The sequence below is a fragment of the Stigmatopora argus genome, chromosome 1 (assembly GCF_051989625.1).
Source record: "Stigmatopora argus isolate UIUO_Sarg chromosome 1, RoL_Sarg_1.0, whole genome shotgun sequence".
In the NCBI taxonomy this organism is placed as follows: Eukaryota; Metazoa; Chordata; class Actinopteri; order Syngnathiformes; family Syngnathidae; genus Stigmatopora; species Stigmatopora argus.
In genome coordinates, this window is record NC_135387.1 from 9,222,739 (window position 1) to 9,234,737 (window position 11,999).

At 41.0% G+C, this 11,999-nt stretch overlaps 2 protein-coding genes and 1 long non-coding RNA gene across 5 annotated transcripts in view; 2 read left to right on the plus strand and 1 right to left on the minus strand.

The window, feature by feature from the left end:
* LOC144067290 (uncharacterized) overlaps positions 1–5,518 on the minus strand; it is a 52,844-nt gene extending 47,326 nt beyond the window's left edge. Inside the window, exons 1-2 of the long non-coding RNA XR_013297912.1 lie at positions 4,866–5,518; positions 3,540–3,608 (exon numbers count right to left, since the gene is read on the minus strand). This is a non-coding gene — a long non-coding RNA (uncharacterized LOC144067290). The remainder of the gene's footprint in view (positions 1–3,539; positions 3,609–4,865) is intronic.
* rh50 (Rh50-like protein) lies at positions 97–2,437 on the plus strand. The gene has a single exon (XM_077590830.1). The coding sequence runs from the start codon at positions 730–732 to the stop codon at positions 2,161–2,163; it is 1,434 nt and encodes a 477-aa protein (XP_077446956.1). The 5' UTR covers positions 97–729; the 3' UTR covers positions 2,164–2,437.
* Positions 5,303–11,912, plus strand: rbm39b (RNA binding motif protein 39b). 3 transcript variants are annotated; one of them, XM_077590707.1, is made up of 15 exons: positions 5,303–5,550; positions 6,087–6,144; positions 6,307–6,382; positions 6,974–7,486; positions 7,570–7,755; positions 7,997–8,044; positions 8,556–8,673; positions 8,751–9,044; positions 9,180–9,245; positions 10,161–10,365; positions 10,454–10,543; positions 10,620–10,713; positions 10,807–10,912; positions 11,308–11,386; positions 11,468–11,912. In XM_077590707.1, exons 7-15 carry the CDS (start codon positions 8,611–8,613, stop codon positions 11,566–11,568), a joined length of 1,098 nt encoding a protein of 365 aa, XP_077446833.1. In that variant the 5' UTR covers positions 5,303–5,550; positions 6,087–6,144; positions 6,307–6,382; positions 6,974–7,486; positions 7,570–7,755; positions 7,997–8,044; positions 8,556–8,610; the 3' UTR covers positions 11,569–11,912. The 3 variants fall into 3 exon arrangements, with proteins under 3 accessions (XP_077446833.1, XP_077446756.1, XP_077446679.1); XM_077590630.1 differs by having other exon boundaries at positions 6,087–6,382; XM_077590553.1 differs by lacking the exon at positions 6,307–6,382 and having other exon boundaries at positions 7,437–7,486.
* Positions 11,913–11,999: the final 87 nt, after the last annotated feature.

The window sequence follows — 11,999 nt, forward strand, 5'->3', positions numbered from 1 at the left end:
GTCTACATACCAGTATTGGCTTACAGTACGTGTGTGTGCATTTGAAAAAGCGCGGAAGAAAGAAAACTAAAACTCTAGCATCGCACGTACAGCAAATATGTAGTTTTAGACAGAAATACAAATTAAAATGTGTCAATTTTTTTGTGTTTTTATTCACTTATCAGTTATTCATTCATAAATGTCACAAAGTTACTTGTTACAAAAGTGTTTAAAGTACATATTTAACCAACAGCAATTCTGATACGATGGAAGATTAACTAGTTTCAGGTAAAAAAAAATAAAAAAATTCTGTTATTTATTATCAATGATTGTTTTATGATTAATGGGAAGCAAAGGCAGCATAAAAAACTGCAATAGCAGATCCAGGGAAAACAGTTTGATAGTAACAAATAAAGTCTTAATCACCTGGAAAACAGGTTGATAGTAACAAAAAAAGTTTTAATCACTCAATGACTTTGTAACCACAGTCTGTTTCCTCCAAAAGAGAGAAAGCATTTATTTAGTTATCATATTGCTTTTTCTTATCTCGTAATATGAACTGCTAAAACCTCATGTAAACAATACTTACACTTGAAAATACAATTACAGGTGCATTTTTATGAGGAGAGACAAAGTTCAGAAAAATTGACTATCTTAACATGGAGCAGACTTGAACATTGTCCTTCCTTATCGGCGCAATGAGAATCCTGGCTTCAAACAAAAGGCTCATTTAATCGAAGCGCTCCGACAATGAAGCCAGGTGCAAGCAACCTGCGGGTGAGGCTGCCTGCGTTATTGTTTGCGTTGGAGGTTATGATCGTGGGTCTCTATGCCACTTTTGTCACGTACGATGACAATGCCGATGCCAGATTTCAAAACAACGAGACTAACCCAATGGACAATGCAGTATATAAGGATTATCCTTTTTTTGCTGACATACAGGTGATGATATTTATAGGCTTTGGCTGCCTGCTGGCATTTTTCCGCCTCTATGGCTTCGGGGGGATGGTCTTTAACTTTCTCTTGGCTACCTTCTCCATTCAATGGGCCATTCTAGTTCAGGGATACTTCCAGTTCAACCACGATGGCAAGATCCACCTCGGGGTGATAAACCTCATCAATGCGGAGTTTGCCTGCGCCGTGGTGCTTATCTCCTTCGGGGCTGTGTTGGGGAAGACGAGCCCACTGCAGCTGCTGGTCATGGCTCTCCTGGAGGTGCCGATATTTGCCGTCACTGAATGGCTGGTGCTGAAGTACCTGAAGATAAATGACGCCGGTGGCACCATACTGATTCACCTTTTCGCCTGTTACTTCGGCTTGGGGGTCACTTTTGTGCTATACAGACCTCAGCTCAACGAAGGCCACGCAAAGGAGAACAGCAGCTATCAATCGGACATTCTGTCCTTGATGGGCACCTTGTTTCTTTGGGTGTTCTGGCCCTCGTTCAACTCGTCATTGACCTTAAAAGGTGATGATCAGCACAGGGCCATCCTCCACACATTTATTGGCCTCTCTGCATCCACCATCACCGCCTTTGCTCTTTCTGCACTACTTAGTAAAAATGGCAAACTCAGTATGGCCGACATCCAGAATGTGACGTTGGCCGGAGGCGTGACCGTCGGAGCATCCGTAGATATGATGATTTCACCGGCAGCGGCATATGCCCTGGGCATGGTGGGCTGCACTGCATGCATGCTAGGTTACAAGTATATGAGCCCTTTCCTGGCACGCCGCTTCAGAATACAGGATCAATGCGGAATTCATAACTTACACGGTTTAACGGGACTAATATCGGCTACTGCCGGAATTTGCGCGATAATCATGGCTAACGAGGAAGTCTACGGCCCGAGTTTGTATGAGACTTTTGGGCACAGAGCTCCAAAAGAAGGGGATCCCAAGTTACTTGAACTCCAGGCTTTAATTCCCGGTCTGCAGCCAGGTTTAGGGCGGACTGCTCGAGAACAGGCTCTCTTCCAGGTAGCAGCCATATTCTCTACAATAGCAGTGGCAGCCATCGGAGGCTTGCTCACTGGCCTGGTCTTAAAAATGCCTTACCTCACTCCACCTTCAGATGATTTATGTTTTGATGACCACTTATACTTTGACATGCCACTCGACAATTATTCACCATTGAAATGCAACAATATGCCAGATGAAGAAGAGTCTATGTTAAAACTCAAATAGCTCTTATCGTAATGCTAAAAAAATGCTTCTTTTCAATGCATTTCAAAATAATGTTTGGGTACAATATCAATGTATCTTTTGTTAACATATGACCTTAATCATGCATTATTTATTGTCCGAGTATTTTTTTAAACAGGACATGGGTTTGCACTTTTATTGTGCTTTTCCTGGTAATTTTTCATTCATATGGGTTTTTTAACACCTTGCTCAAGGACCCTTCAGCATGCTCATGGTCTCCCAATCTTCGGTTGGGAGATTACCACTCTATCATACCTCACCAAAAAATAAATATCATCTAAAAGGAATAATTAATATTGTATTTGTCATGTAATATGTGTCAAACTATATGTTACTGAAAATTATTTGTGATGAGCTCATGAATGAGTGACAAAGATGTTTACAGATATATAGTTTTGGAAACAACAGTGAACTTTCATGAGTTAAAAAAAACCCACAAATCTCAGGAAAAACTGACCCACTAGTATTAGGACCTTGCTGTAGAGTTCAGAAGAATGTGACATCACAAAGAAAGGTTTATCAGTTTGTATTACACTGCCCTCATGTAGTCAAGGCAGGTACGACAGTAAGAATAGCATAAGAGCCATTCAGTTTCAGCAGTGTAACAAATATGGTAATCCATTTATTTTCTGAACTGCTTATCCTCACAAGGGTCACGGGGAGTGCTGGAGCCTATCCCAGCTAACTACGGGCACCAGGCGGAGGACACCCTGAATGGGTGGCCAGCCAATCGCAGGCCACAAGGGGACAAAGGACAACCATTAACGCTCACACTCACAGCTAAGTGCAATTTAGAGTGTTCAACCAACCTAGTATGCAAGTAATGTTTTGGGGACGTGGGAGGAAGTCGTAGTCCCCGGAGAAAACCCACGATAAGAGAACTGTGAGGCCGACACGCTAGCCAAGGGGTGGGCAAACTATTCCACAAAGGGCCGCAGTGGGTGCAGGTTTTCATTCCAACCATTGAGAGGGCACCTTTTCAGCAATCTAATGTCCTACAAGTGCAATCAGTGGATTGCAGTCAGGTGCTTCTTGTTTTCTGCAGAAATCTCATTGGTTAAACTCCCTGTGCTGGATCGGTTGGAACAAAAACCTGCACCCACGGCGGCCCTCGAGGACCGGTTTGCCCACCCCTGCGCGGCTAGCCACTCGCCCACCTAAATCTGGTTACATTATTTTTAATTATTGCGTGTAGAAACATTTGTTGTAGTCAGCATCCCCCATGACCCTTGTGAGGATAAGCGGTTTGGAAGATGAACGAAAAGGAGGAATCATTTCAGCATCATTGGCTGCAATGGAATAAGACTAATCATACTACAGACAAAATCTTAAACTGTTGTTACATTTTAATGACTTACCTCTGGAAATCATCTTCACCTTGAGACTAGCATTCGGTTAGAGGTTCTGGCTCCGAATCCACAGATTAACTGTTTTTAAAAAAACACTATATTACTCCCACTGTCAGTTATTGCCGTGATGCTCTTGTCATGTTAAATTACTCAATCTTGAATGGGCTTGAATCGACTCATTCTGCTTCAGTTTTGTCACTTATTTTACATAACTAAAATTGTGAGGCACTGTCAATCATTTATTCTTCATTTCAATCATAAGAATAAGGTCCTCTTTGACTGCAGTAGTAGGGAATCCCATGCAGCCAATCAAACTGCACTTGTCTCTTACTCTTTTAACTGTTGCTCTTTAGTGTCAGGTTTTTGTTATGAAACCGCTTGAAGTTTCTGAACTGTGATTCTTTGGATTTTGTGATCCACTGCTTTCATCACACATTTAATGGAACTAGGATGGGCGGAGGGAAAGGTTGCAATTTTCTATGAGACATTTCCTACATTGTTAAAAATGTCTTTAATCAGTAGGTGTCCCTAGCTTCAAACAAAAGTGTGGTGTTACATTTATAGTTTATTACATAGCTCTAATAAATGCTTTATTTTAATTGGAATCAGATCCTCCAAGCCACTTGTCTCTGCAAGTGTAAAATCTCCTTTATTATGGTTTACTAAAAAACACATGCATCAAAACACACGGATGTCATTCATTAAAAACAAATGCCGACGGCAACAGAAAACCATCAAAACACTGGGAAAAAAAATCAATCACAGAATGTGTATAATAACTGGTCAATTTCTTATTTTAACCATATAAGTTCCTGGCATTGGCTCAATAAATTTACAATGTCGGTCTCATTGTTTATTTTGTGAATTTTTCCTGCCTCATTTTAGGAAGACGGTGTTTGAATGGGCCATGGGCAACTTTGTACATAAAAAGATGGGTCGCAAAACCAAAAAACGCTTGCATTTCAAGTATACACACAACCTGCGTATGCCTGTGAAAAGAGTGAATATTCTCACTCATCCTTGTAATTTCACTGTTTAAATTGATTTCATCTATTATCCAGAAAAGTACAATCGTCAATGATTTAGTGGGCTGAAAACCAAAGCAATATTTACACAGAGTAGGCTATTTTTTTCAAAACACATAGATAAACTCTAAAAAATAGAGTACATAAATCCAGTTCACACTGTATAACATTTGACCCTTAATATTTAGTTCACAATTATACAATTAGAACACATAACCAAAGATGAACATGGGCATGGAAATCAGATATTTCTTGTATTGTTTGAATGTTTAAATGATTATTTTAAAAAGTTTGCGTTATTTGGACTTACCCATTCAAGAGTTTCCATGACACTTCAAAGACCAACAGGTGCGTCAATGCACATTCCTGCGGCTGTTAAAAGATCATTATTTATGGCGTGCAGTTTTATACGAGCTATTTTCTTAATTATCGATCCGACTTCGTATGGTTCAATTCGATCCCACACAATATACCTCGGTGGCTTTATAAAAACTTTTTACTCGCGTGCTCATTCAAGAAAAGGCGCTCCCCGATTACGTCACGTCGTGACCCAATTTTGCAAGAAAAACTACTTATTTATTGATTACTTATTTGTATGTTTGTTATTTGTGCTCTACGTGGTGAAAGCTTTGAATATAATTATACAATGACAATAAAATATAATGACAATAAAAGCATTCAATTGAATTCAATTCAGTTGAATAATGGTGACATGTGCAAGGCTCACTACGTCCGCTAGATGGCGACAATGTCCGTCTGAGATCGCAGAGCGGCAACAAAGCACCGAAGAAGAATCTTGTAAACGAGGCCACGACATTTTCCTTTGCGTACCAAACGTGAACGTGTTACTACAAGGTACCTTTTGGAATAAATTCAAGCGCGATCTACCGAACGCGAGGCCCACAGAAGATTCTTTGCATCGAGATATCGTCGTCAGGATTTTGACTTAAGTCGCATTTTCACCAGCTCCAAGCGGAAACGTCATTGTTTGCTAGGTAAGCTCGATACCTGCCGTTTGCTGTACCTTGTAAAATGTGCGGATTTTCACGCTGCCGTTTTGATCTATAGTTGATCGTTTACTATCTGATTATAATTTGGGACCCTGGGCACTTTATTTACGGTGATGTCTACGTTGATCGATGCATGGCCGTCAATGGCTGCCAAGGGCCCGATCGGCTCATGTTAGCATTAGCAGCGACGCCATTTAGCCTCCCTCAGACTGTGTTTTTCTCCATTGTCTTTATAGCGAATCTTAATTTACAACGAGGCGAAACGGGCAGACACGAATCACAATTAAAAATAAAACAGATGCGGTTTTGGGCCTTTGTGGCTTTAACGAAATGTTAGTTTTTCTTTTTTTAGTTATTATAATACGCCTTACGTAAGGCGTGGATGTGACGCGACAGAGGATATTGTAAACAAGTTAGCTAGTTCCTACTAGGGTGTGCGATTAAAAAAAAGAAACATTTGTTGTCGCAGTTTCAAATGCTTTCCACGTGTGCACGCTAACATAATCGCTCTTTTATTCAAGGATCACCATGGCTGATGATTTTGACGTGGAGGCCATGCTGGAGGCGCCGTTCAGAAAGGTGGGTTGAGATTCAACCAAAGGAAGCTTATTTTTTGTTTTAAACTTGATCCGTTCACGATAATGAAAACTGTGATGACGTTGCCATGAATGTTGTGTGTGGTGTGCTTGAGTAAAACGCTATTAAGTATATAAATAAATCCGCATCTATCTCTCTTTATAGACTTCCCTAATGATATCTCACCTCTACTCCCATGAATTCATCTTTGATTCCACTGTGAACTGTGAAAAAAAGGAAGGTAGTTATTGTGCATATACTGATGTACTGTGGTTCACCATAGGATTAAAGATATTTTCCCCCAAAACACCCAGGCCCTATTCGGTTGCAACAAGGTGAATACCAATGATGGATAGTCCCGTTTTTTCTGGCCAGCAAAGTTGGCAGTATTCAGATTTACAACCCTAGTTTGAAATCCAAGAGATGACCACAGGAATGTTCTAATATTGTTTTGTCACCTTATTACCTTTTTAATAAGAAGCCTAAGGTCCTTTCTCACACACACGCACACACCCCTGTAAATAGGCTGTGTTGTCCTACGTGCTTCTTTAGCTCATAAATATGAATACTGCCTCTTTGCCTCATTCAACTTGAATGTGTATCAGCATCTGTATTTGTTTTTGTTTTTATTTTTTTGCATGCCACGCAAGATATGCAGTACTTCTGTTGACTATACGTAAAGTGGCTTAGCACGCACCAGCCAAGATGAAATTACGGTGAAGAGACTAGTGTCTCGGAAGAGTTTTCATGACAAATTGATTTCAAGTATCAATTCATTTCTTTTTCTTGGGCGTCAATATTACTAAGAAGTGTGAATCCCTGTTTGCTTCAGGGCAAGATGTGTGACAGAGGTGGCATCGAGCTCTTACAGTCCAAGAACGAAAATGGGTGAAGATCACTGGACTGACACCAACCACAAAGGATCTCTTTTAGCAGCCCGGTGTCACGCGTGGTCACATGATTAGGCACAAATAGTGACATCGGTACGACTTGTCATAGGGGGAAGGGTTGAGATGAGCTGCCAATTGTCAGAGCTTCCACAACTCAACGAAAAGTTGTGTGTTGGGACATACTCCCTTTTTGAATAAGATGCCTTTGCAGCCATGTAAAGAACAGAAGGGGCAGCATTTGGGGGGAGGACACCTGTCCGGGCACAAAAGAAGGGCATTTTTAACTGCTATCATTAATTGAAATATTTCTGCATTCTCTCTTGTCCCACCCCCTCCCCTTGTACCGTGACGACTTGAAATGTTACGTCTTCGTCTTCATGATGTTCTTCTATCAACCTTGCTTAGGATGAGGTCAAGTCTTCTCATGCAAACGGGCACGATGGCCAGAACAGGAAGTAAGTTTCGCCGACGTCGTCTTAGACTCGGGGCCTTTCCATGACCGTGACGGAATTGTCTACCTCCATTTTGTTACGTGCAGGAAAAGGCGAAGCAAGAGCAGAAGCCCGGGCTCCAAGAAAAAAAGGAGCCGAAGCAGAGACAGAAAGAAGGGCAAGAAAAGAAGCAGGAGCCGAGAAAGGAAGCAAACCCATATCAAGGAACGCCATCGCAGCCGCTCCCGAAGCCGGGAGCGCGCGGGGCGCTACAAAGCTCGCAAAAGCCCAATGTACGTAAGCACGTGGGTATTAAGCCCTGTTTTTACACCACCTTGAGCCATGGCACCGTTTTGCATTAGGAAAGACTAACAGCACATAACTAAATGACACAAAAAAATGAAATAATCTTTTTCAATGGGGAAAAAATACAAATGTGACATTGGATACATTTGTATGGCAATCCTGATGTTGGCTGTTACCAGAAATGTAAGAAAAATGGTTTCTGAAGACATTGCCTGATCTTTGTTTCAGACCGAAACGACCCAAAAGTCCTGTCAAAAAAGAGAAGAGTCCAGTCAGGTATAAAGTATTTTCTAATTGTCTTTTGTCTTGAGATTTTACACTCCACCCGGGCTTTTATTTAAGTGGTATTGAGATTTTTGGACAGATTTGCTTGTATAAATTCAAGAGGTTTTACATACAGAATAAAACATTTAAAAACACTACTTTTTTTTGTTTGAACAAAATAATTTAGGAACCTCGGGGCACCCTACGATGCAATTTGTGATTTACATTTTAAACACTCAGCGGCCCATCAAATATCCTTATATATTATATATTTCTCTAAATACTTCAACAATATTATCGCTAAATTGTTGTCAACAAATGGTTTTATTCTTTATAAACGTTCTTTTCTGGTTGAGAATTTTTTTAAATTATTTTTTACATCTATTATTAAATGGAGAATATTGATAAACTGAGGCGATCGTTTTAGATTGATTTAATAATGGACCAGTCATGATTTGTGGTGGCTGTATATACTTAAAATTTGACTATTCTGCCTATTGAGCCATCTGTTTTGTGTTTTTAGACAACCAATTGACAATCTTACGCCAGAGGAGCGAGATGCCCGCACTGTTTTCTGCATGCAGCTAGCTGCTAGAATCAGAGCACGAGACCTGGAGGATTTCTTTTCAGCTGTGGGGAAAGTAAGTTACTGGGAAATTGACTTTGTGGATGTCTGACAACTACAAAATCCACGTCTGCATTGGCTTTTTGTGTGTAGGTAAGAGATGTGAGAATGATATCTGACCGGAATTCCCGGAGATCCAAGGGGATTGCCTACATTGAGTTTGTGGAGTCGTCTTCTGTTCCCTTGGCCATCGGGCTGACTGGCCAGCGGCTTCTGGGAGTGCCCATCATTGTCCAGGCCTCTCAGGCCGAGAAGAACAGAGCGGCTGCGGCGGCTGCCAGTAATCTTCAGAAGGGCAGCGCCGGTCCCATGCGACTGTACGTGGGCTCGCTGCATTTCAACATTACTGAGGAAATGCTTCGAGGGATCTTTGAACCTTTTGGAAAGGTCAGGGAGAGCAAGTTAATCACGTTTCAGTGCCGTTGACTTTGTTACGTGTAACTAGATCAGATGTCTGTTGATGTGAGGCAAAGGTAATCAGTTAATTGCTCACACAGAATTATTATTATTTTGTTTGTCTAGATTGAAGGAATTCAGCTAATGATGGACAGTGAAACTGGACGCTCCAAAGGATATGGCTTTATATCTGTAAGTGACTTTTTTTTTTTTTTAATTCAATTACAGTGGTACCTCGAGATACGATCTTAATTCGTTCCGGGACTGAGCTTGTATGTCGATTTTTCTCGTAACTCAAACGAACGTTTCCCATTGAAATCAACTAAAAACAAATAAATTCGTTCCAACCCTCTGAAAAAATACCATAAACAGGATAATTGATTGGAAAAACATTTTTAAACAACAAAGTAACACATAACTAGTGGTTTAATATTACTAAAATGTGTTTAATAGTACTAAAATTATACGGATTTCGAAGGGAGAGAGAGAGACGGACAGAGAGGGGGCTTTTTGCACGGTATCGTAACGTAACATAACCTAAACAAATTTAAATGGACTTGGATTACGATGCAGACACACTCAAAAATAAGTTTAATCGAACCTAACACTAAACTTAATTTTAATTTTGTTTGACATTTTGATACCTTTCTTCTCCCGGGTTGTTTTTTTGCCCCGCCTCCACACTGACTTTCAGTCAATATTGAGGGTTTGAGTTTGTGTTCCCCTGCAAAATATTCCCAAAATGATGCACACAAATGTCCTCACAATAGGATAACACATGACCACTTGCCAACAAGTAGTAGTATATACGCCATTCGCACTGACTAACGGGGAATAAAACAACTGAAAAAAATGTAACGCTCCGTCCAGTGCTCGCAGAGACATTAGAAAGAGGGAGTTGCGGGGAGAGAGACAGTGCCCATGATATTCTTATGAGCAGCATCTCGTGTGCGCTGTCTGCTCGTATATCAAAATTTGTCTCTTATCGCAAGATGAATATATGCCTGAAATTTTACTCGTATCTCGAATAGCTCGTATGTCGAGGTACCACGGTACTCGACTGTGTATGTTTCTTGACAAAGACGAGTCGTCTCTGCAACCTTCAAGTTTGCAGATGCCGAGTGTGCAAAAAAGGCCTTGGAGCAACTGAACGGCTTTGAGCTGGCCGGCCGGCCAATGAAGGTGGGCCACGTTACAGAGCGCTCGGACGCGTCCATGGCGAGCTCCTTCCTGGACAATGATGAACTGGAACGGACGGGCATCGACCTGGGGACCACAGGACGACTGCAACTGATGGCGCGACTGGCTGAAGGTGTAATGGAGCTGCAAAATCATGACACAATGACATTTGGATATTGTTTTTGTAGCTTCTTGTTTTGACTGGTCATTTTGTCTTGAAGGAACTGGTTTAAAAATTCCCCCTGCTGCTCAGCAGGCTCTACAGATGACTGGCACAATAAACTATGGAAATCCGATGGCCACGCTAGGAGGTCAGTCAACGTGCACATTTTCTCTCACACTTGAACCAATTCCTAGTAAAAGCACTAATTTGCACAATGTCAACAGTTCCAACTCCTTCACCAAGCCAAGCTTTGAACCTTCCATCTCAGCCACTGGCAACTCACTGCCTACAGTTATCCAACCTCTTCAACCCACAATCGTAAGACTTGGCCAGATCACACAAGCCTTAAGACATTTGTTAGAAGAAAAAAATGCAATATTACCTACTGATGATTCCACTGTCTCATTTTAGGGAAAATGATCCCAGCTGGGCCATTGAGATCCAAGATGATGTTATTGAGGAGTGTAACAAGCATGGAGGGGTGGTACACATTTACGTTGACAAGAATTCTGCTCAGGTAAGAACATTGCCTCTCGTGTGTCATCTATAGAACTGTAACAGATTTGATAGATTAAGAATGGTCTGATTATAGACAGTGTATACCGAGGACATCTTGCACCAGAGCACAATAAATTCAGTCATCTTTGGCGAGTGTGTGTTCACCTGACTCCACGGCATTACATGGAATCAAGTGTCATTAGTAGTGTTTATTGATTAGGAACAGCACCCAAGTGTGACATCTCTGGAAGAACAAAATATATCACTTGCATAGACAATAAATATATATAGCCAATTATGAATAGGGATTTAATTTATTTTCATTGAAAATACTCTAAATTAAAAATGTTGTATTGAACCTGACTTTGGATTGTTTTGACTTGTTTGCCACCCCCCCCACCCCCATATTTTCAGGGGAATGTGTATGTGAAGTGCCCCTCCATACCAGCGGCAATGGCCTCTGTGAATGCACTTCATGGACGCTGGTTTGCCGGTATGTAATGTACCACCTTTTGTAACCCACAACACAAATGGCATTTCAGTTTGACAGCATCTATTCGTAATTGTTTTGTAGGGAAAATGATCAAGGCGGCCTACGTTCCTTTACCAACGTACCACAATCTTTTCCCGGAGTCAGTAACAGCGAAGCAGCTCCTCATGCCAACACGTCGATAGTGAGCGCTGGGCTTCAAGCTATCAGTGTACATACGTTTCTTGCATTGATTAAAATGTATTTTAAAAGGCTACATTGAAGTTCAGTGGCTCAAGTTCATATATACACCTGAAAAATGGGCCATTTTGAGTTTGCATTCAACTTTGTGCTGTTGACGACCGCTGAAGAAATCTGCAGATCTGTTGTGTTGAAATCTTCCTGTCATATCTGCATAAACACGTGTGGTGGGGCATTGGGTCTTCAAAACCAAAAGTGTAGTATTGTGTACAATTATCCTTTGTAACTTTTTACAGCCATAATTTCATTTTTAGTATGAAGGCTCCCAATAAACTATTTGAAAATTCAATACATTCTTAAGTGCTTTTTCCCCCCAATCTATGATCCAGTTCCCAAAACTGGCTTTCATATTAACCTTGAAAGAATGAAAGACATT